This window comes from Numenius arquata, chromosome 17, assembly GCF_964106895.1.
Source record: "Numenius arquata chromosome 17, bNumArq3.hap1.1, whole genome shotgun sequence".
NCBI classification, from domain to species: domain Eukaryota; kingdom Metazoa; phylum Chordata; class Aves; order Charadriiformes; family Scolopacidae; genus Numenius; species Numenius arquata.
Window position 1 is genome coordinate 8,862,172 of NC_133592.1, and position 25,732 is coordinate 8,887,903.

The window sequence follows — 25,732 nt, forward strand, 5'->3', positions numbered from 1 at the left end:
ATATGTAATTATCTATCACATTTCTCTCTGCAGCTTTCTAAACAGCAAGTGGAAATCATCAATATTTCTATACTGTGTAAGTTTTGACTTGTAAATAACATTCGTCTTTCTAAATTTACCTTGTCAAGGAAGGTGGGGCGGTCCATGGAAGACTCTTTGGAGATTGGTGGTGGGCGGCAGCCAAGGGGTTTGGTGACCATTCCATTATAGTCGGTCACTCCCATTCCACGCTTGTCCATTTCCACCTTCTTTTCCAGCAGAGCACCTTCAGAGAAAAGGAGGAATACATTGAAAAAGGTGACGCAAAGACAGTGAATTTGCCAACAGTAGTTCAGAGAAGTAGGCCTTACTTACAAAAGCAAGAAAATAAATATTATCAAATATATTTGGATGAGATCAAACTCTCAGAATCATGAATGGCTCCTGCATTGTTTTAAAGAAAAAAATAAATTAGTTACACAGATACTTACTCATGGCCTGATCGAGATTCATATTGTTGCTCTTCAAGGCCTCTTCCGCTGGCTCTCTCTGCCAAAAACACAGATCACATTAAGAGAAAAGGTGATCTTGCTTATATGGTCTCAAAGCAAACTGAGAGATCAGGTATGTCTCAAACATTAGATTTAATATTTACTTAACAGCACAAATAATGTCTACACACATTTTTTTTCTGCTTTTACCAATTCCCGCAACAATTCAGTTTCAGTTTGTCAAGTCAGTACCAGTTCTACGAAGTCAAATCATACTTTTCTATTTGAACTTCTTCCTGTTTTCTATGGACAACTTAAATATCACTATGATATGCCTTTCTCTAAAAAAACCAGCTATACTGTAATTTCACATGTATAAAGGGGAACAGGAGTGGAATTCTTACTGAAGTTCAAAGTAACACCTACTGTTATAAAATGCTGAACTTCAAAAGGTCTATAAATGTCATCACACAAAGTATATCTTCAAGTAACCTCACCACTCTAATAGCTCATGGTAGATTTCTGAAATTAGAGTAAATGTCTAAATGCAGGTAACAGAACTACTTCCCAGCCTGAAGAAGTGGCTGAAGACTTTTGTCGTAGCTACAGTCTGAAACACCAAGAGTCAGAACCAGAAGCTACGCAAGCTGAGCCCCAGGGGTGGCAGCTGTGAACACTACTCACAGGGAAGCCCATGTCTGTGAGCTGTTTTATCAGACGGTTCATGATCCAGGCCTCATCTTGCTTGCTAGATGTCTTCATGCCCTTAGTAAATAAACGGGAGATTCCATTAACGGTCTGGTTCCCACATTCATACTAGTGAGATGTACATAAAAGACGTGGTAAGTTTTTCATATTAATAACACATGCTACTGAAAGATGTATTAGTACATTAATTTAGAAAGGATTGAAGAACCCTCCGAACAACGAAACTACGATTTTCTTCCCCCAGAAAGTGTACAAATTTTATCTCAGCTGAATAGGTGTTCAGTGTACTATTTAGTATTTGATTTGCCGACCACTGAATTAAAGCCACCTTTGAATTAAAGTATTTCATTTTAATCCTTGGCAGGAAAACATAATGAAATCAAAGATTCTGAAATAGTACAACACTTCCTGAAAAACATTCCCAAAAATGAGTTTGCAACCTTGAAGTTAAGAATGTTACTCAGTGTATTTTCTTAAAAACAAACAAGAGCGTCTAGATAAACACCTTTAAAAGATCTCTGTGCAGCTTTTCTATCACAAAATCCTTAAGAAGTCTCTTCCTTTCAGTTCTCCAGAAAGTACCAAGGGACAAGCGTGGATTTGTTTTGGGCTGCGGACAGTACAAGAAACAACCATACTTGATCAAATCACCGGCCTAACTGTTGGCTAATGGAATAACAAACAAACTGGCTAAATGCATTCCCAATTCCTTTAAGTAACAGCCTGGCCTTGTCCTGAAACAAAGACTGTGCAATGGAAAACTTCGTAACATAATTGTCTATATTATCGGTTGAGTGCGGCATTAATACAAATTTGCTTTGTTCTCATACCAGTACAGACCTTAAAATTATCTATTTGTTCCTCACAAATAGGAAATAGATATTTTTTGCTGAACCGCTTCATCACAAACTACTGTTTGCTTTTCTACCACAACAGAAAGTGTACGAAAGCCCCCTTAACGCTTTTTCTGTTTCTGTTAATACATTATCATTTCTTCAGAATATATGGAAGCTTATAAAACTCAGAGAAAACAAAAGCAACAACAACAAAACCTCCCAAAGCATCTGAAATGCTTAAAATCAAGGATCTCCCACTTTCCCCTGTGAGCAGGTAGGCTGTACTTGCACCACTGTAGTGGCAACCTGTGTTTGTGTTCAGGCGTCAGAGGTCTAATTTAAGAGTTCAGGCATAATGCAACACAAAACTTGTGACAACTTATTCTAGAAATGTTACACTAATTCCACACTTTTCTAGAAAGTATCTTTATTTTTGTCTTACCTTTTGAAGTCCTTTCTTCGGGGCGTTCCCCCAGGAATTACAGGAGGAGCTGCTCTCTTGTGAAGCAGTATTATTCCACATATCTCCTTCTTCATCTTCCCACTGACTAGTACTGAGATTCACTTCATCCCCACCACTGCCCCAGCCTTCTTGCATAGATTTTGAAGCTGGAGGGAAAGGCAAGAGGGAAAATTAAGATCAGATTTGATTTCCTTTTAGGCCAGTATGCTAACATTGGAGTGTTTTCAACCGATACACAAGTTCAACAACCAGCTTAAATGCCATTAAATGATAAGGAGTCCTCCTTTGAAGCTAGCAAAAAAGAAAAGTTCTCTAAATACTTTCTAGAAGAGAAAGTCCAGCAACAGCAAGTCTTGCTTTTGCCTGAACAAGTAAGATCTATGGTCATGGTTGTTCCAGTCTCCTAGGAACAAGGAACCAAAAGTATGACCACACACTTGGTAAGTGCTATTTTGCTTTCAATGAATCTCACCATTTTAGCCGCCACATTCTTCTGCTGAAGAAAACCAAAAACAAACTAACGGTCAGAAACTCATTCCCATCTCAAAAGAACTGGATCCGAAAGGAGCACGTGGGCTGCAGGGAGCACTTTGCATGAAGTGATGAGGTTGTGCCACCTCATTCCATTTTATTTTGTTTACTCTGTTTAAAGCCAAGATGACTCATTTTCAGATCTCTCGCTCCTGTGTTTAGGTTTTCTGGGCTTTCTATGTAGCTCTCAGTAGGGCATTTTGCGGGAGTGAAGCTTAAAGACTACCACAGCCAAAGCAGAAGTCTAACACAAGCCCTGTAGCCACCACGGCATTTAGAGATGGAGGATTTTTATCAAATAACATTAGTTAGGAATTGTGAAACAGTAAATAGCTGAGGATGTTCCTGAACCTGTGAACAGTCTGAAGAGCTGAAGAAGGTACCCATTCCCTCAGTTTAACAGAATAGAGAAGTTATGACAGTTAATCTCAAGCGTTTCTTTTCCTACCAAAATCAATCCTATACTGATTGAGCTCAGTTGCTTTTCATCCCAATACAGGTTTCCTTTAGGCAGCCAGGTTAAGTACTGTTTCACTTTCTTCTGCAGTTTTATATAAGTTTCCTGCATCTCCACAATTTATACTATACTGATGTCAAAGTACACAAAAATGCTGTAAGGAATACCTTTAAATTTACTGGATCAATGCACTATATTCATATTTTTGTATTAATTTTGTACCTGGAATATCAATGTTTGGAGATGGCTAGTGGAGAGTTTTTAAAAAGAAATTATTAAGATTTAAATGCACAGAAAAAGAGAAGTAACACTGTTTAAAAATACAGGCAGGATCAAACACACTTTGCCTTTTTCCTCCAACCTTTTATGACAGCGACATCCACACACGTACCTGGTTTGCACAGTGCTGGGGCAGCAGCTGGAGCGTTTGTTCTTCCATATGTCCCTGCCGCCTCGGCAGGATTCTCTCCCCACCCTGTACCACTGCTGGGGGGCTTCCCCCACGCTGAAGTGCCATTATCAACTGCAGCAGAAGGGGAGGACGGCTCTCCCCAAGAAGCTTCGGTCTTTGTGTGGACAGTAGGCATTTCTCCCCAGCCTGCTGGAGCAAGGGGAAGGAGAGAAGAAGTGATGAGAGGAAAGGTTTCTTTTGTTGATGATTTCAAAGATGGACATTGTATTAAGGTCTCTGTCTGGAGAGAGCATGCCTGAACCAGTAAGTAGACACAGTGACTCTAATTAAGCATATTTTAAAAATCCCTTTGATCTGGTCTTAAAAGTCTTTTTCTTAATTGAACACTACTGCCAAGTTGTCAAGACAGAAAGAGTATTTCCCAACGTAGCCAGGAGCAGTCAGGCTGCCCCGAGAGCATCAGTCCTGGTCCCACGGGAGCAGTTCCTTCCGATGCCACCTCTCGGAGCAGAGCAGAAAGGGCTCAGGGAGCACTCACAGAGTGGTGTGAGCATCCAAGAGACCGCGACCCAAATCTGAGCCGAGCCTTGCTACTCTGACACATTTCCAGCTATTTTAATTCCTTTGAACCATTTACAAATTATCAAATCTCTTTTCTCATGCCCTATGGGTAAGATGGTATTTGTTTGTTACCACTTTGAACATAGATCATATATGCTGTTGCATGCTTTCCTTAAAGCTTTTATTACAGCTCATGGTTGACTGCGCTCTCTACGTACCCCTTCATCACCAAGTCTCTACAGTGTAATAAATGTGATTTTTAAAGACAACTAGACGAGATTACAATTAGAATCTATAGTCAAAACATAAGGAACAGTAGCAGAAGTCACTGTTTTCCTTCAGAGTATTTTTTTAACTCAACGAAAAACGTGAGCTACTATAAAGAAACTGCCTTAGTCTGGCTTGGCTTGAACGTAATGCGCTTAAATCCATATGACACCGATTTTAGCACTGAAATCAAATGCGCCAGGAACAGCCATAGAGCAACACTGACCAACACAGCAAAAGCCTTGATGGAATTTAAAATGACCATACCCTCCTAAGTTATCTTTTTTTGGATCATAGATGAAATTCAAAGTACTTTTTAGAAGTATACTAAAGAGCCAGGCACACAACAGGCAAGAAAACAGAGTTTTTACACATAACCAATATTAACAGGTTTTCTACAATTATCACAAAAAACATTGTATTACATGACAGCCGAGATCTCAGAAAGTATTGCAGAATTCAGTGTGCTTATAACTTCCACTGTTCATTAGGATGCTAATTCAAGAACCTGCCCTCTTTTCATTGGAGATTAAGTATGGGTACTTCACTCTCATCAACCATTGCGTTGTCAAATCTGTAACCTCTACCAGCTCACAACATGGAAACAGATCTGGTAAGAAAGAAACCTGGGTTTGCTATTACCCAAAAAAGTCTATCATTACTGTTTCTAACAGATGTTCATAATTTAAAGACTAGATGCCTACTTTGCTGCTGCACTATTCCTTTTTTTGCTCTCCTGTGCTATCTGTAAAAATACTCTGGAAAGGTTTCAAAGGGCAGAAATGTAATGTTTTCTGCACAAACCGACACCTACAGCAGGTAGAAAATGGCAAGGAAGTTGCCACAAAGTAACTTTATTTAAGAGTACCCTGAAATACATTAAACTAAGAAGGCAATAGTGTAACTCTGAACAAATCTAGCAGAGTTTTTGCTAGACATCTCCGCAGAACTTAATGATTTCAACAGAACTTCTGTTACTAGAATCTGCAGGCAACATACGTGGCCGACAGTGACTCCAGCACTGGCCACCTGAGAAAAAAATTCCTTTCAAATACACGGGCTCGTATCTGTCCCCCACTCCAGTGTTACTGTATTACATATTTATTTTAGGCTCTATTTCTTAAAGCAACTGCAGTTCTCTCAGATACTGATTAAAGCGTATATGACATAAAACATATCCAAACAAAGCCTACATGTTCAGGAACTCGTAGCTTAATAAAGCTCCTTCACTACCAGCAAAATTCATTGTGTTTTAAAACGTACAGCTGAAACAAGCCCAAATTTCTGTTTTATTAAATTGACTTCCATTTTAAACAAAAGTACTGTGTTCTAAGCTCAATCAATTAATCTTAAATTTCTGGCTATTTTAAAGTGTGTACAGAAGAAAAATTCACACACGTATGTAAAGAAACAAACCTCTACTCAACACAAAAACTTCCTTGGTGTTGCACCTAAAATATTTATTCAAGCTTTCTGCTTGTATCTTTAAGCCAACTTTATTTAAGGAATTGCTTTACTTGAATTTCTGCCTCACTACTCAGGAGGAACCTTACAAGGCAACTGCATGTATTTAATCATATTGGCATCTGAAAAAGATTAACTGCAGGCAAATGAAAAAGAAAACAAAAATTCTCTAAAGCACCAACCAGAATACAAATACAGCTCGAGAGAGTGCGGAATACTAATACTGCCCTGAGTTCATGCAACCTATACTGAAAACTAAATAATTTCATTTATGACATCAACCTTAAAACACAATTCGTATATCGAAAAGGCAAAGTGTGGTAGATTGTAGAAAGAAAACTCCGAAGAGCTGGTCCTTCTGTTGCTCTTTGCTATAAATTCAACATTGATTAAAGACCACAGATGTGTCCAAAGTTATTTTGAGTTAAGTGCTTTAAATGCGCTGAGCAGTAAATAATACGGGATTACAAATAATGAGGGAGCCGGCCTTTACTAGAAGATAATACTTGCAAGCACATAGAAACAAACAAAATGCATGAACTGAAAGTTTTCAAAACTATCTTAACAGATCAAATTAAGTGCAGGAAATTTGTAAATAAAACCTGATGGCCGCCCGCAAAATCACTAGTGCAGTGCAAAAATTAATCTCTATGTAAATTCCAGAGTACTTCTCAATTACGAACCCGTTTTCCCCTCTTTGTCATTATCTCTGTGCTACCTTTTTATGACTCCATGTGATTCTGTTTTACAAACCTAAACGGTGAATGAAGTTACATTTTTGAATGAACGATGCAATATTCTGCAGGTGAAAGAAGACGACTTTGTATTCTCCAAAGGACTCTCTTTTTGAAACAAGGTTTTTCCTCCATTTTTAAAATAACCCAGTATGCTTCATATTTGAAACAGACCCAGGTGGAATGATGCTCTCCAGTACTAGCATTTACCTCCCAGTAAAGGCAGCTCACAAACGGCGTTACAGCGGGTTGAATGAAAGCAAGAAGCTACTTTTAAGTTCCTTCACACAGCGGTTTGGAAGAAAAACACCTTCACAGTGGTCTCAAAATCTGAACCTGCCTAAAATTTTAAAAAATTCTGTTCAGAGAGAACTTACTGTTTTCTTTATGAAAATAATATGCATAGAGGTTTCCCTGAAAAAAAGCTCTGTGCCTTAAAAACACCCAGATCTGCAGGAATGTTGTTTTGCAACAGAATAAGCTCCGTTAAAGGGTCCTTTGGCAAGAAAGTGAGGCTTTAATACTGGAGTTTTTAAACACACTTAGAATTGCAAGAAACAAAAAGATCACAGTGAGTAATAAACATGGACACATTGGCAGAGCTTTGTTTTAGAGAAATAAAAACATAATTAACGTTGGGCCTCAGCCAACAGGAAATCCTCAAGGGAAAGTGAAATGTTAACTAAGCTGTGGCAGGATGCAGTTGTTTTCCCTCAAAATAACCCTATAGCCATTTGGATGGCAGAAATTGTTTGCCTTGAAGTTGTCTGGTCTGTGATAAATACCAGAGCATACAACTACAATACAGGCAAACCAAGATATTAGGACCTTATGTAGATAAAAAAGGAAGAAATTAGGTAGAAAAGAGATTGTTTACTAAATAGTCACTAGTCAGTCTGCTAATAATAGAAAATAAATAAACTAGGGGGAGGTGTAAAAGGGAAGGGGGTTTATATACATATATATATAAAATTTATTTCTATTTTTTAAGAGTCACCTGTAACCCTTAACCTTTCAAGTCTTTGTTGTCTGAAAGGTTTCCAGTCCACGCAGTGGAGTTCCGTGCCTTCTTATACTGCTCAGCATTAGGGAAGCTCTTATTTATTTGGCTTTCAGCAATGAGATCCCCTTTGTGTGGAAATCGAGGGCAGGTTTCTCAGTGTCACTGGGCTGTCTCCATGGCTGAGCACCCACAACAGGATTTTGGGTTTTTATATGAGCATCCTAAAGGAGCCCAATACTGATCTGGTTTCAAATCCATTCTGATGAACGCTCAAAGTAAGTAAAACGCATGACTTGCACGCACTGTTTCTCATAAATTACATGCTACGAATGATACAGAAGTCGCCACTGAGACAATGGCACTGGATTATAAAAGGAACAGAGATGTTCAGAACTTTCAGAATTTAGAACCAGTTCAGACTTTTTAAGCTCCTGACTCTCTACGAACCACAAAGACCTTAATTTTTGACTTAAAAATCTCCATAGGGAAGCCTGCATTTTCTTTTGTTGTTTCTTTTCTCAGCTGGAGAACCCCACCAGTCTCCACCTACCCACTGGGAACAGGAAAGCACTGAGCCCACTCCTCAGCCCTTGGAGAAGGATCTGGTGCTGGCTGGGATCCAGAAATCTCTCTTTTCATCATCCCTGTCTGCAAAACCTTTTCTCACTTCTTATTCCCCTTGTATCAAAGTTGCAAGAGTTAAAAGTGCTAGTAATTTAGATACACAAGTACACAAGTAATTTAGATAAAAATTGAATCTAAATCAAACCCACTAGGTTTCTGCTCCTCTTTCTAAAAAACTCACCAGCAGTTTGGGAGCAAGCTCCTATAACGAGGAAGGACTACATTTATCACCTTATCTTTCTCCCTTTTTTCCCCCCCAATAGAAAAAGAAACTCCTCAGAGCCTTATGCATTTTCATCAAGCATGTACCAACATCTGCTTCCCATCAATAGGCTGAAGTTCTGTAGTCAAAGAATTTTGAGAACTTCTGGGGATGGGTGACAACTTGAGTAACAAGCCTGTAACTTGGCCTCCATTTCTTAACTAATATACTATAAACTTAAAACCCAGAAGGGACTGCTGCTCCTTTGAGAACTGTTAGCTAGTGCTGTACAGCAAAATTCAAATCTATTTCTTTGCTTTCAGGATGCCTGACTGTGCCATATTACAGCAATGCCAGACTTCCCACTAGTAAAGGAATAGAATCCAGGGCTCCTTATTCATGATATTCCCTGAATAACCGGGAATGATAAATCCCACTGGCAAAGCACGTCATGACCCGTGCAGGGGACAAAATGCCAGTGGTAACTACTTAGTTCAAGTGTTGGAAGATTTGAGATGTGCACTTAACCTGGGCCCTACAGCACAACCTTTAATTACACAATCATGTTTTGCGTGGAAATACTGTACATGGAAAACGGTTGTTGGATGACAGAAGTCCCCTGGCTACAGGATTCTTGTCTCCTTTAGTGTACAGGTTGGAAATGCAGAGCCAGTGGGATGGGGAATTAGAGTAGGAAAAAATAAGGATAAACAGCACAACAAACTGCATGTCTGTGTGGCAGGAAAGCTGCTCATTACTCACGTCTCATCTTTTAGCTGTCCCAGATGGGACATGATTTGTTGATGTTAAATTTGAAGTCTGTGCAGATTTCCACAAAGACCAACAGGACCTGGCTGTACAGCACTATGTGCTACAGGCAATGTTAAAAATAGGTCTTCTGCACTTTGAATGGGGAAACTAATAACGTCCTTTTAAATTGCGCTAGCACAAGACCGGTCAAAAGTAAAGGTGGGCATAACACAAAGACGCAGGGAGCTGCTCCCAGATTAGACAGTAATCCTTCACAGTATTTCCATGTATGGCCTTTCTATCTGTACCTATGTACACAACTGTAAGGGTATGTAAGCAAAAATACAAACAGAAGACCTAACTTACTCTCTCGATAACTTGATCGGAATTTTAACATCAGAACTGTATTTTAAATCATCTTCACTGTTACTCAATTTATCCTCCTTCTCGCATGCTGTCTTATATTCTGAGAGTTGTTTTTGCTTTAGTATCTCAGAATCTTTCTAATGAACATTTTTGCAAGAGGCACAGTACTGTCATTTTAACCTGGCTGTGTGGTAGCTTGAGCGGATGGTCACAAATAAATAAGCAGTTCTTCTTACTTCAAAGAGACCCTTCCTTTGCTACCGTCTGTTCTCCAGAGGAATCACTGTAGGTTAACATCAGTTTTTAAATTCCATTTTCAAAAGCAAAACCATACAAAACCAGTAAGTTCTCCTCTGCAAAGTGTTAGATTATTTGAATAGCATTAACAATACACTGCTGTATATGAACAGCACCGATGTAATGACTCAAAAATCAGCTTAATGGGAAAAAAACCCCACCCCATAACCCTAAACCCCACCCCAAAACCAAACCAAACCCCACTTTCATGATATCTCCACTACAATTCAGAAATTTGAATTGTCAGGCTCATGGACAAAGTTTTAAATATGGGTGAAGTAAGTTTAAGGTAAACACATCGGACTGATCAAGTACAAACCTATTTAAAGATTTCTCCTGCTGAAGCACATGCTATTTTATTAAAATAAATACTCTCAACTGTTAAAATATTAGACCAGAGTAGGGAACAAGAGACTATTTTTACACAGATGTTACAGTAAGTTTGAATTCTTTCACAATATCAAAGAGAAAAATGATGGAAATAGGAGAAGTAGAACAAACCCCACTTGGAAAAAAACATGGTTAAAATGTCAATATTTAGCCATGGCCAAGACGAAACAAAAACTTGGAGAGAAAAATCAGATGAAGAAATTCAAAGAGCACTGCAAGATTAGATTTATTTTGAGAAGTCTCTGGTCATGATATAGAGCAGGGCTGCTGGTAACTTTTATTTAAATACCTCCCCTCTAAGCATTTTTCTCATTTTTTCCCCATTTTTATTCCTTGCTGCTTGTCTAAAACAGTACCTTGGCTTTGATTACAAAAATTCCTAGATGCCTAAAACCTTGTCTTTGGAACACAGCTGAAATTAAAATAACTTTTCCCAGCCACTTTGAATATTAACATCTTTAACCAATCCAGCTTTATGAGAATCCCATAAAAGGCCAGGATACTCCCCGTGCTGGAGAGCTGAAGTACGGAGGAGAAAGAACCATTTCTTCATAAAAGACAACAACCAGAAGACAGAGAAACAGCAACAGCCGAGATTCATGCAACCCTTAAAAAACATCTGTTGCCAAGAGATACGGTTTGCAGAAAAGAAACAGATGCACAATGTCTAAACAAGAGCAAAGCCTGAGCAATGGTGACAGAAGGCAAGTAAGAGGGGAAAAAAAGGTTAGAAAAAACACCCCAAACTCTCAAAATGGTTGAATTAGAAGTTAGTTAAACTGTAGAAGAGCTGACAAAAGGAATACCAATCAACAGTCTACAGACTTATTGCCCAGGTGTTGTTTCAAGCCCTTCTTATGTTCCTTTGGACTATGGAAGCTCATGTCAGGTTCTATGGGTTCTGTCCTCAAGACAGGAAGTTAATGCTGTTTCAGAGTAAATGAATAAACTTATTCTATGACATAAATGCAGGATTTCTGTCTTTAACCACACGCTGATCAGGCCAGACAGCATTAAGTTATCAGTACTGGTATACAGCGTCTTAGAAAACTATTTTCATACCTGGACCAAGCAGCGGGGACCGGTTCGGCTGGGCACTTGACTGGTGCGATGGCTGAGGTTCAACCATATTTGTGTTGATAATGGTGCTAGTGGTGGTGGTATTGGTTGTGGTACTGCTCTGAATTATAGGATTATTTCTATCCCACATGTTTACAGTCTTGTTGTTGTTGTAATTTGGGTCGCCCCAAGCTGAGGTACCATCATCGATTTCCATCTTGCGGCGAATGGACGGGGGAGATGGCTCTTCCCAGCCAGTTGCCTCACAGTTCTCTTTTTGTTTGGCTGGCACTGGCCCACCAACCCACCCTGACCCCGTCTGTTTTACAGAAGCAGCTCCTCCCCAGTTACTCACATTGTTGTCCTGGGGTTTATTAGCCCAATTTTGTTGGGGGTTTGGCTTTAAAGATTCCCCCCAACTTGTACCTGTATTAGCCTTGCTGTTTGTGCCATTTCCCCAACCACTGGTCCCAGACCTCGTGGAATCGTTCCAGCCAGACCCTGATCTATTGTCAGAATCCCATCCAGATCCATTCTTCTTCCCATCACCCAAGTGTCCAGGAACAGATGATGAATCTGTCCAATCTCCACCTCCTGAAGTCCAGCTTGGATTTGATTTCTGTCCATCTCCCCAGTTTTGAGATTTGGGTTTCTGAGGTTCACCCCAGGTAGGTGATTTGTCCTCCTGATTTGCGGTCCCACTCCAAGCGTGGCCGCTTTTGGCAGCAGCAGCATTAGTAACAGTAGTAGAGCTTGCTGACTCTCCCCACCCCCCTGGGCCATTTGGTGCTTTGTTGCTATTGTCTCCCCAACCTGTATTTGTTGGAACAGCTGCCGGTGGAGAGTTGACCCACCCAGATACTGAAGAGGTATTTGTACTGTTCATGATGGACCCATCGTTCTTCCCCCCTGAGTTTGAAGATTGAGTAGCTGCACAACCCCAGGCCTCTGTTCCATTGTCATTCTTTCGTTCAGACCTTGGGGACTCTTCAAATTCCCAGGCAGTGTTTTGCTTTACAGGGGTCTGTCCCCACCCCGTATTGGACAGGACCCTGGGGTCAAGGTCATTTCTTGGCAACTGAACTTGCCCTTGGTCTATCATCCCTTTGTCTCTCCTCCTGCCCTCTCCAGCCCCCTCCCTCCCGGTACTGCCTTCGTTTTGGCTGCCACCGCTGTCGTTACTCCCTTCGCTGGCTGTGGTGCCGGACGCTGCAGCTTTGGCCCAAGAGTTCATTTGTTCGTTGCCCGGCTGCATGGCAGGATTCGGACTGGTAACACTAGAGCTATCCCACCCTGTTGATCCTTTCCCATTGATGTCGCTATTGGAATGCTGGTTTGGGGGCTTGCCCCATTCACCGTTCACACCGTTACTGGTGTTGCGGTTGGGGTGGCCCCAAGCTCCAGAATGCATACTACCGACGCTGCCGGTGCCACCGCCCCTGCCCCACGCCAGTACCCCAGGACCAGAAGGGGGCCCCGAATCCCACGCGCTCGCTCCGTTTCCTTCCTTTTGCACAGCACTGCTGGATCCATTTTGTTTAGCACTTAATGCTGAGTTCACAGTGTCTCCATTCCCCTGACTGAACCCAGAATTGCTGTTTCCTGTGGCAGGATTACCTGGGGACATCCCCCACACTGAACTGCCCATTCCTTCACCACTGCCCCCGCTGACTTGAGAAACCGATGTTCCGTTAGCACCAGGAAGGCCTTGCAGGTGGGGCGGGATGATGGCCCCCATACCAACAGCCATCCCCCAGTTCGGCAGTCCATTTGTCTGCATTGCATTGATAGGGTTTGGTGAAGAGTTCATGGGGTTAGTGTTATTTGGTCCATCAGTGTTAAGGTTCTGAGGTTGTACGCTGAAAGACACATTCTGAGAAGTGGACGTTTGTGGTTCTGTGCTCTCTTGCGGCAGCAAGTTTCCCCAAGCACCCAAGGTGCCTGTTGGGTTCCCATTCTGGTTGCCCATGTTCTGACCTATGGCACTGACCGGACTGCAAATACTGGAAGGGTTGCCTGCTCCCACAGTTCCTTCATGTCCAAGTACAGGCCAGGCAGCTGGATTGGCATTAGGGTTAAGGTTAAGATTAATGCCAGCATTTGAGTTGGAAGCACCCCAGCAGTTCTGACTTCTACCATCTCCCATCATGTTGTCCATCTTTCCATCCCCACCGCTGGCAGAGCAGTGGGCTAGGCCAGAGCTGGAGCCCGCAGCCACCCCCCACACTCTGGCCGAGTTGCCGTTACCGTTTGCTCCACCAGCTCCAAGGGCACTCTGGTTAGAAGTGCTTTGGACGAGTGCTCCGTTGGCGCCATTATTGCCATTAGTTTTCTTTGTATGTCCAGTGAAGTTGCCTTGGGCACTCCCTGTAGCCATGCTACTGTTCTCTGAGCCACAGTTGGAGGCAGAGTCAGTGTCTGTAGTACATTCTGAGGCAGACTCAGTCTCGGCTCCGGTAATGGAAGGCCACGCTTCCTTGTCAGTCCTGTCTATTATCACTTTATCCCAGCTGCAGTTGCCTTCACTCCTGAAAGCGGGCTGCTGTCCCCAGTGGGAATTCTCATAATGGTCTCCCAATCCACTGTGGCTGAGATCTGAAAGGATCCAACAAGGTTAAAAATGAGTCCACTGTTCAAGCACTGCAAAAGCCCTCCATTAAGCACTATTTTACATTGCTAGTAACAACGTTGCTTTCTGCTAAAATTTAGAGTACATTCTCTAACATAATACAGTAATTTTCCTCACTACAATAAAGCATGATGCTCATATTTAGTTGTTTTTTCTTTTTAATCTGGCAAAACTCTGCATTAAAATAATAGAACAATTCCATTTTAGAACAGAGCAACAAAAGTGTTTTGTATCCCTTAGTATCCTAGTAAAAATAAGCAGCAGGCAATAAGGATAGCAATTACACTAATCTATGTGAAAAAGCAAACTTGGAAAAAACACAGAAGAGTATCTAGCAGACTCTTACCATTGATTTTGACTCAATTCTCATTCTTCAGAGAAACACAAAGAAAGAGCATCCGATAAAAAATGTAAAATGTCTGTCTGCCATTAGATATTACATACACACCCACATCACACTCAACACACTAAATTCATACTGCATTTAGGTTTTCAACCCTTCCTGTAAATACAGGAACAAAAATGGACAGTCACCTTCACTGCTCAGTGTCAATTATACATTTGAATACCACTTACAGAGAATTTGGGCATTTCTAAATAACAGGCAGTTTTGTCAAGAAACTTATCTCTTAAAGGACTTGCGTGTGGCTTAAACATTCTTTTGTACTTGCACATACAGCCTGATTTCGCCCCCAAACCAATGAAAATCAATGTTACAACATACAGGTACTCAGAAGACTGACTTTTCAGAGCACCTCCCACATCCTCAAACATAGATGTTAATCCAAAAAATTAAACAAAAGCTCCTGAGCATCTAATTGCTTGCTAGGGTACAAGGTAAAGCTGGAAGACACAACACTTCTCATGCTAAGAACTCAAGCTTAGGTAAAGTTTTTGCATTTACTTTCTATCTTGATTGCTCTCTACAAAACTTCTAGTACAGATTACTTCTTTTAGTTTCTTTTGATGGGAATTTTATAGCAAGTAATTCAGTCTGATCCTAGGGATACGTACTAGAGACCACCCGCAGAACAGCTCCTCTTAACTGCTTTTCAAAATAAGGAGAAAAGTGCATATACGTAAGTTAGAAATTTTGGATGTCTATTATTTTTACTTGCTGTGAATCTGCAGAAGCCTGACTTTTATTTTTTATGGTTTGAATAGGAAGAATATTTTGTGGGGAAGATGGATGCAACAAACCTCCCAAATAAGCTGTTAACAGTGGCTGCCTGATATGCATTTATTTAATTCACAAATATTTTGGTGTGATTAGCTCCTCTTAACTGCCTCCAATTAGAGGTGTTCTAATACTGCAAAGAAGAATTGTTCCAAGAATAAAAAAAGCTCTCTCTCTTTTTGACAAAGTCATTTTATTCATACATTTCACCTGTAGCTTTTCAAGAAAGGAGGGTGATTGCTCGGTTGCCTCCTGAAGATTTCTCAAAATGAAGAAAGAACACACTAAAACCAGGACATCTTTCCTCCCAGTCCCCCCCTTTTTCTTTTAAACAAACCAATTGACGCAAGAGTACAAACACTAAAGAAAGGAAGAGAAAATGGTGTTAGCTCATCCCCTGTCTTCTCATGATGCCAGGAAAAGCCAGGCATTTCACAGAAATAGCTAAATAATGGACGTTGTGTATGACAAATCCAAAACAGAACGTGGTAAGAGCCACTTGGATTTACCCGGCTTCTCTCCCCTACATGCAATGGCTAGAAAGGAAGAAAGCATCATCTTATTCCCAGATAAAGCTGACCGGATACATTACAGAGCTAAGGAAGAAGGTTGAAAATTTACCTGATAATCTAGGTTTGCTACACAGGTGTTAAATAGAGATCAGAATCCCAGATAAGACATGGAAGGGAAAAGGAAACCTGTGAAATGAGTTTAAAAGGGTCAACAGGGTCAGAAAAATGAGGCAAGCCGCGTTCGTAGCAGGGTAGGAATGAACAAAGGAAAAAAGCAGCAGCAGTCCAGGCCAGAAGATAAGAAGTTGAGGCAACCAAGGAATCAGGTAAGAGGAGTTACACGAGATTTTTTTCAACACTGTGGGTGGTGAGATTCAGCGCCACATATCAGACATGACAGAAAGATTTAAAAGTGGCTTAAATACATTGTTCCGATAAAAAGGTCTTGTCAAAGCCAAAACCTAAGCTACGTATGCAAGTGCCTGGGAGAACGGTGGTGCTGCCCAAGGCAAGTGAGAGTAGAAGATTTGTGAAGAAGGATCAAGACCACAGGGCAAGACATCTCAAACTCATAAAAACGGCACTAGGACCCAACAAGATGAAAAGAAAGGCAACTGCTTGTTTAATCATTTCTATTTCTTTCTCCTCTCCCCCAAAGATGATGGTTAAAGCAATGCTTAAGTCTGAGAGAACTTAGAAGACAGAAAGATGGGCAAGAACTTTGCATAGTGTGCAAATAGTTACTGGAACAATTGGTTCTACCACCAAAGGCTGCTGCTATGAAACTTGTAAGAAATTGTACAGATAAAACAAATAGAATGTAAAAAAAAAAAATTCATAACATGAACAGAAAACAGCAAAAACTATGACTTTGCTGCTGGACAAACATAACAGAGTTTGAGCGCAGAACTGCTCCTGAAGAGAAGACTTTTCATATTCTTGTCTCTAGAAGCAAATAACCAAAATACATTTTTCCATTTTCAAAAGGATTTCATTCCTATAAATTAAATAACTAGTAGCACAATCCTGATTAATCCATAAGGACTTTAAACATTTGAGAAAAATGATGAAAGCAAAATATTTTATATGATTAAATCTAGATAATTTTTTGTTAGTTTGAGGGGGTTTTTTGAACACATAGATTTCCTCCAACTTTCTAGGAAACCAACTCTTCATAGAAATTGTGAATATTTTCTTTTATTTTTAAAGATGTTAAGATTGAAATGGGAAACCCATTTTAAAAATTCAAGAATCAGTTCTTCTTTCTTTAGGCAAAGATCAGAAATAAAAGCACCGCAGCCCACCAAAAGCATTTCTGTCCTTCCTCTGTGAACTGAGCAAAGATTTTGAACAAAGTATTAGGAACAGGACCCCCAGGTATTTTATGTTACCAAATCCTAGGGTTGGTGCACTGCAAAGAGAAAGTCATTTTTAAATTAATACCTTGTGTTTGAAAATCTTAATAGTGCATCTTTTATAAAATATGATTCCTTTATTAACAATGTTTCTTCAGCAATCGGGCCAAGAATAACAGCTCAAATTTGTTTTAAACATAACTTCTGTCAAATTCCCATCATAGATGTTAACTCAAAAATGCATCACTTCAATCTGTGTTACCAATAAACATGAGGGTTTGGTTTGGTTTTCAAATAATATCCATAATGGCACGGGAGGAGCTTGCTGGTGTTTATCTTACTTTACCCAACATGCTTTACCCACTTCAATTTAGTACTTCTTAAAAACAGAAAACATTTTTGGCTGTGTTTGATAATGAATATGAATAATTAGTTGCAAAAATCAGTTTAATGTTTACATAGATTACAAATCTAAGGTACGAGTAGAGTGAAATGGGAGAAGCTGTTGCATGCATTTCTTAGAAAAGCAAAATACTTTGCCTGCACGAGCAGTTCACCCAAAATCTCAATCCTCCTCTGAGAATTTTATTTACAGTAATATTTTTTTTCATTTTTACTCACTTGAGTTAAAAGTAACTGTATCTCCATAACGCATCCTGAACTATAATATAACATTCAACTGATTTAGGAACCGAAGCCTGGAGAGGGTGCAAAATGGCAAACTTGGAATAAACTTTTAATGAGAACCACATTATTAACAAGGTTTGCTCATCCAATTTTCAAGCAAATCTAATAGTGACTCCCTCTCTTGTTTCTAGCTTTATTTTTCAATTCGTGTTAGTCGGCAGAACAACAACCAGATTCATTGGCTCATCCTGCCCTGCCCAAAGGACAGGTTACAGATGACAATGTTCTTCGCTTTAACACGCAGAAGAGAAAAACCCCAAAGGCCGATGACAGCCCCACTGGGGATTTTACCTGTCACACAAAGGTTAGTGATTCTGAGTAGGAAGTCAGGAAAAATGGCAAATTGCTTTCTCCCTTCCCCCCCTGCCCCCCCCCCCCCCCCAAGAAACAATTTTCAATTCAACATGAATAGATCTTTAAAAGACTATACATGATTTTTTCTAAATCTGAATTAAATAGGAATTGCCATAAACATTTTAAGTGCTAAATCAAATGTAGCCTCATTTCATAAAAGAAAAAGATGACACAAGATTCTGTTCTGAAGAACAAAATATAATAAAGTAGAAAATCTGGGAACTTTAGTGTTGATATTTCAGGTTTCCTGCTACATCCAGCTCTATGTTTACCCTGCCTAAAGCCAAGGATAAATTTGAAAACTGTCATCTACGAAGCTGACTTACAACAAGTCTCACAGATGTCAGGGAGCTGAAATCCTGAATAGCGTACGTAATGCGCAACCACAGAAAAGGGATGGAAGCATTGAATAAAGCAGCTTTATTTATTTTAAAACTAACCCATAGTTAAGTACACAAGTGGGAAAGCCTGTTCTCCTCTTGTAATTTGCTGCACTACGACATTAAAATGTAGTTCCTTTCCCCTGATGCTGAAAGCTTTTAAACGCATTAAGAAAACAAGCAAAAACAAACAACGCTTTTCATTATTAGTAGAGATTCCACTAAACGCCACTTCTCCAAAACAAAAGCAGCAGCAGCAAACACTGAATAATCGCATTTTTTTCCTGCTCGGTGCAACATATCTTTAGCAAAAGCAGCTCCCTGCGAAGACGCCATTTTATCAAACCTGAAACGCAGCCAAAAGCCGAGGACGCGGCGCTGCTGAAATGTTATGTAATAAATTGATTTAACAGGCGCAGATGCTATTTTCTCAGGGTTAGGGTTTCTCTTTTTTCTTTTTCTTTTTTTTTTGCCTTTTTGGCTCTAAAAAAAAGGGCTGACGGGTAATAAAATACCTGAAGAAAGGAGCCGCCCAACCATCCTAGGAGACGCTACATTGTGTGCAGAGCTGTTTCTGCTCCTGCATCTACGCTCGCCGGGGCTCTCGGCTTCAATATGTCGGCTGGGTACAGCGTGAGCCTCATCCTGTAGAGCTGCCAAGAAAATCTCTCGCCGCAAGCGTGCGCCCGGACGACCTGCGAGCTCGGCCGGGCCTCGGCGGTGCTGGCGATGGAAACACAGCCCTCCTCCCCCTTCCCCTGGCGCCGCGACTCGAGGTGAAGGTATCGACACAGGGGGATTTTTAAGCTTTGATTATCTAATTGCAGCTGACACTAAACCGGATCTTCCTTCCTCTTTAAATTCTTTCAACTGTCACAAAACATTTTCACTTCAGGACCCAGCTACAATTAGCACCAGCGCTGCTTTTGAAAGTCAGCCAAGACGAGAGGCGGGCGATGCCGACCGCCTGCCCGGGCAGCAGCTCCTGCCTCCTCCTGCCTCCTCCAGCCACCAGCTCCTGCCTGCAGCTCCTACCTACCCCAGCTCCTTCCTCCTCCTGCCCGCCCCGGCAGCAGCTCCTGCCCCCTCCTGCGTGTCCCACCAACAGCTCCTGCCCCCTCCTGCCCGCCCCGGCAGCAGCTCCCGCCATGGGGCCAGCAGCAGCCCCAAGTCCCAGCTGTATATTGGGGCGCTGCCAAGCCCTTAATGACTTCCCTGCCTCTATCTAACAAAGATCTCAGTGGCAAACACGAGAGCGCATTCATCAAAGGCGCTGGTGTTTACCAGCGCAGAGAACGAGCGCCCCAGAGAACCCAGCGCGGATCAGGGAGGTTCTGCCTCCTGCGGAAGGGACCAACCATCTCTGAACACCCGCAGGCACTGGGTCCATTTAAGACACATCAACACACAGAGTGTGAACAGAACAGGGAGGGGGCAGCTTAATGTTTTCAGCACCTAAATATTATCACAAATTCGTGAACCTTTATGCATAGAAACAAATCTCCAAGGATAATTTACGCACAAACTTCCAGTATGTCTAATACACGCCTTTACAATTATATTTCCTTCTCACCTCCTTACTCTTCCTCCTCCTCCTATCTGCCCCAAATACATATTAATTACACAATAATTGAGCACATTTTAAATTTGCTGTTTCAATTCTTGCCAGGTGTGTTGATTTGAGCAGTTTCACCCTTCTGCACTGGCTCGCACACCAACTGATGTCCCTTTAAAGGTCTGGCTGCGTTCTCAGAATTGCTGCCACTTTGCGACCAGAGCACAATCGCTGCTGCTATTCTTGGCTCAAGAACCGCTCCACTAAAGTACTCCCCAAAATAGTCGGTTTCCTTCTGAAGACATTTATTCTCCGTTTCTTTGCAGTAGCCTCTGAATACTGCATGGGTTTAACCTCATGATGAATGAAAATCAAATCTGCCCGGGTATGCTTCCATTCAGAAAACTATTTCAAATGCAACCTCAAACTAAGCTTGAGAATCAATTTTGCAATATCTTTAAAGTGAAGATATTGTTGTGGTTTATTACATTCCTTTAATACCAGCTATACACGATTGAAATTCTCATTTAGTTAAAATGGTATGTCAAAACTAGAAGAGAACGTAAGATAAGTGCCCGTGTTCCTTGTGTTTTTCTCACTAATAAACATAAACTTCCTGTAACCAACTTCAATTTAGGGAGACAGGTGCTTATAAAGGGCACCAAACCAAGGGGACACGTTTTCGGGTGAGGGGTACGTAGGAAGGCAACACAGAACCCCATGGAAGAGTGCCCTAACTCATTGCAGCCTTAGTTCCAAGTCAATCGTTAGTTTACAGATGAAGGGAAAAGGCATGGAAAGTATTCCTGATGCCATCTATCAATGGTTCTCCCTCTTGAACTTCAGGCCAGTTCCTTTACTACTGATGGACTTCAAAAAGTATTCTCTTTTTCTTCTTTGGGTTCTTCTCTAATAGCAAGAAACTTCTTTGTTGTTTATTTATTTCTTGTAGTATCATTCCCGAGTTGTATAAATTCAGCTTTCTGATGATTTCCACATGTTACTCCTCTTCTGCGTTTCCCAAGGATGAAATTCTTATTTCCCAGTCATTTTGACCTTACTTAGTTGCTTTCTACCTTTTACTTCTCTACTGTTAAGAGACAGATCCTGCTGCTTGGTCTCTTCACAGGTTTTGTCAGGGAACTGCCATCTGCACATTTTAACAACTTGCCAGACTCTTTGTCTCCTGAGCGTGTTTCCCCTGACACTCGGGCAGATCACGTACCTGGCTCTCAGTAGAGCAGAGCCATCTGCCATGAAGCCAGAGGCAGGACCCAGATCTACTGATTCCAGAGCAAAAGCGGTGGCCTTTTGAGTCACGATGTTTTTGCAGAGCCCCACTCTTTGGAAGTGAGGCAGCAAAACTATAAAGGCATCTCAGCTAGTTATCCTTTTACAGTTTCCTATTTCTTCTTCTCCCGGTGAAAAATTCTAATCACTGTCGAATAGATTTGAAGCAGCAGATTTATTTTTCACGCTCTGCTGCCTGATGTCAGATAACATACACAATATGGAAAAATTCATTCCAAAGATTAGTTTACTGATGAGTTTTTACCATCATTTTTCATTCATAATGCCCGTATTTGTGCTACACAGCAGTTGCTACTTCTCCATCTATATTCCAAACATTATATGGAATTTTTTTAAATTTACATGGGAGACAAAACCTTTTACTGGCCGAGACTCACTTCTCACAGGCTTTCCCATTACTGCATTTCAGAAGATGTTCATCCCTCAGGAGTAGACCCAGACAGTACCTATTGGCTAGATCCCATCTCCATTTTAACTGCTACATTTTCATCCTTCTACAATGTGGGGTTTTTTAAACTTCCTTTTGTCTAAACATATACCTGTCACTTTGGTAACACTCATGCAACCCCTGGTGGTACCCAAACATCCCTTTACAACACTAATTTGATGAATCTACGGGCAAAAGATGTAATCAAAACAAATTTGATCCCACTAGTAGGAAAACTTTCCATAGCCACTTTGGAGAACTGTTGTGTATGAGTGATGAGCTGTACAGAGAACTGCTCTGCAAATAACGGACACCACCTGGTCAAGTGATGTAAGAACTGAAAACTGTTAGAGGTTTTTTTGCAGATAAGCATTATGTGTTTGCTATATACGGTTATCTTCTACAAAATAATAGAAATAGTCAACTCTTGTCTTTACAAAGAAATTTCACCATGCTAGTTCCTTCATTCAAGATCAACAGCCACGATACAAAAATGAACATCTTCCTAGTATTACGAAGCACACTTTTTAAAAAGTGTATTTGCTATAGAAAGTGTGAAATTATATACAGTGTGCAAATGAAGTGAATAAATATACTACCTAATCCTTCATTTCTACTGTATAGCATTTAGTGTTTTAACTACTACATATGGAAAACACTGCCTACAGAAGATCCAGAATAAATCAATTTCTAAAAGTTTCTGGTTTGAGTTCTGTAACTTTCCAACTAAAAGCAAAATCACAGTAATGTTTTGCCAGCAAAGATATTCTGCCTCATGGAATTACAGAATATGGGCCCAAAGAGATGAAGTTTGGCAAATAATTTCCATAAAGGCAGTTTTCACATGCGCTTTATTTGTCAAAAATGGGCCTGTTTGCCATGCCTCCAGGAAATCCAGCTAACTTACTTCAAACTTTTGAAATGAGACTTTATTCACATGCTACAGAACTACTTTTGCATATCTATGCCTTTCCTACAGTCATCCTTAAGTACAATAAGCTAAACTGGGCAATTGTTCAAACCTGCATTTAGCATGAAGGTCACTACTACTTTGCTAGGTCTCGTGGAACAACTGTATGTCAAAGCTTATCTGTGTTTTCCAACTGTATTGACTGGGTTTAGAAAAAATATTATCTCTCCCTAAAACTTTTCTCCAGATTTGACTTTACAACCATATAAAATTGCCTCATTAAAAGGAACTCTATAGTAACCCACAACTGAAGGATCAGATGGTTGAAACGAGTGTTGTCAGACACAATGTTAACAGGAAACAAAGTTAATACAGACAGATTTAGAAGGAGAGCTAACCTGCCACACAATGGCACTCAGCAACTTCCAACTGCTCACAACGCTTACTTCAACATGCCCATACCATGCCACAAGCATGACTATGCAAACTGCAGCTAAAGAAATCTTGAAATATTAAATAAAGCTTCCAGCTTCATAGAAAAGAAAAGTTCAGCACAGAATCTGGCATCAGCCCACAGTAGGAAAATAAATCTCTGTAACTGCTGTGAAATTCTCACTTCCCAGAAAACAACAGATAAAACAAATGAAAAGCGTAACACTTCAGTTTCCACAACGCTTGTGTCTTCTCCCATTTTGACTGCTGCATGAATTACTTGCTTTCATTTTTTTTTAGACTTTGGAAACATATGTTACGGATCCATTCCACAAAATACCCTACTCGCCAATACAAAAGAAGTGCAGAAGTTTCCTCGTGACTCCTGCAGGACATGGTACATTTCTTTGGAGTTGATGGATGTTGGTTTCGTGTTGCTGAATTGCAGAAAAGTGAAAGGCATCTTCAAAAAAACCTGATTACTTCTTTTGATCTTTGTTCTTATAATCATCAAACACACAGCAGTTGCCTGGAGACTCCTATACAAACTTCGTAATTTGTAAAGAAACAAAGAAGGATATATTACTTGTTATTTTTAATCTCCCATGGTAGTTTCCAGAAATTACCTTGACTCTTTTAGATCACATGGCAAAAGGATCAGTCCCTTAATGCCTCACACTTTAATGAGGGAGTTAACTATTCACCACATTTATTGGAGTTAGTTGACAAAGTGGGGAGGGAAAACATAAAAAGCTCCATCTTTTAAGTAAAAATAACAAACTAGACTAGATGTTAGAATACTGCTCATAAACTACAGGTACAGCTTTCCTCCAGTGTAATCCTGAAAAGGATTAGAGAGGGGCCACGTCAAGAACAAGCTCTGTAGCTGAAAAGTTCCAGACAAATAGCTATTTTACAGAAACTGCTATAAAGTACTACAGAAGATAGTTTCGTAACAGTTAACTATCAATAAGAGACTGTTTTCAGGGGACAAGATTTCTAAAATATTCTAAGCAATTTGAAATGTTTTCGTTTCTTCTCTTAACAGTTTGTCTAGTTAGTGTTTTATAATTACCTTAAGAGAGAAACAAAAAATCACTACTCTCATCCACTTCACTGATATTTCCAGATGATAAACCTGACAAAGAACATATTAGTGGTCATTAATTCCCACTTCCCTTACACTGGCAGAACAGCCTTTTCAATTCATGACATTGCAGTTAGAGTTTTGAGAAGTGTTTTGGAGAGGCCAAGGCAGTAGATAACACAGACTGCTGATAAGAGTATAAAGAAATAAAACAGTGTGATTTTTACACTGAAGAGGCTGGCAATGCCTCTCTAACAGCCTTCCTTGTATTCAGGTAGTTATAAATAGGGCCTGGAAGGAACGTGGTTGCATAATTTCAAGTTAACGATGAAGGAATATGAACCTATAAAAAGAAAAGCTAGAGACATGAATTTACATTAGGCATCTTCTGGATACAAGATGCTAGTTTACGATGATCCCGGCTCCTTGATTAATACCAGGTCATCCATCAAAAGAAGGTTACTATTGCTCATCACGAGTCTAAAGAAGCTACGTATGGAGATTCGCTTGGGCAGAAGCCAGCACAGATCTGACAAGCTCTGGTTGGGGAAGAGCTCACCAGAGAGGGAGAGAGCCCCAAGCACTGGTGTGTCACTGGCTGCCTCTAGACTTTAAGACACCTAATAATGTTCGTGAAGTGATCACTCTTCTACAACGCAAGTGCTGTTCAGACAGATAAAATCCCTGTTTAACGTGGATCAGCTACATATGATTATCTGCTGAACAACTTTGATTATTTTGTTCCTTCCCTTCACTTCCCCAGATAACTTTTATTTGCAAAGATTCTAGTATATTAAATACCGGTGAAACAGAAACGGACATTTACAGGAATACAGTTCCTGCTGATGATAAAAGGAGGAAAGCAAAAAGTTTCCTTCTGACAATGTATCGCTCAGTCAGGATCCTCTTTTTTTAAATTGTTTGTTTTTATATTCACAAAATTATGACCTAGTTTGAATTAAATTCCATGGAAATTTCATAACTTAAGTGCTGGAGTTTTCAGGATATTGAATCCCAACAAGGCTACTAGTTACTCAAATCCTAACAGCTGAGATGAAAACGCTTTGGCCTTCCTTGAATACTCTTCTTATTTCCTTCCTCTTTATTCTCATCAAGGTAAAGACAAAGCCAGGACGAGAGAACGAGTAAGACCATCAACATATGTATTTCACAGCCACAACGATCTCGCAGGGCTGAGATATGCCCTATCCCCCCTCGGCCTCACAGAGTGGCCAGGCACACAGCCGTCCTGGTTAGAAAATGAGCTAGACAGAATTATTTTTTTTCCTCCTGTAACTGTTTGTAGTTAGCAAATGAACTGA

At 40.5% G+C, this 25,732-nt stretch overlaps 1 protein-coding gene across 4 annotated transcripts in view; it reads right to left on the bottom strand.

The window, feature by feature from the left end:
• TNRC6C (trinucleotide repeat containing adaptor 6C) overlaps positions 1 to 25,732 on the bottom strand; it is a 100,979-nt gene that overhangs the window by 23,231 nt on the left and 52,016 nt on the right. For all 4 annotated transcript variants that reach the window (XM_074160151.1, XM_074160152.1, XM_074160154.1 and 1 more), the window contains 7 exons: positions 11,598 to 14,189; positions 10,554 to 10,559; positions 3,857 to 4,066; positions 2,457 to 2,623; positions 1,155 to 1,235; positions 471 to 528; positions 120 to 265 (listed from right to left, as the gene is read on the bottom strand). In XM_074160151.1, the coding sequence (XP_074016252.1) occupies positions 120 to 265; positions 471 to 528; positions 1,155 to 1,235; positions 2,457 to 2,623; positions 3,857 to 4,066; positions 10,554 to 10,559; positions 11,598 to 14,189 (3,260 nt within the window). The remainder of the gene's footprint in view (positions 1 to 119; positions 266 to 470; positions 529 to 1,154; positions 1,236 to 2,456; positions 2,624 to 3,856; positions 4,067 to 10,553; positions 10,560 to 11,597; positions 14,190 to 25,732) is intronic.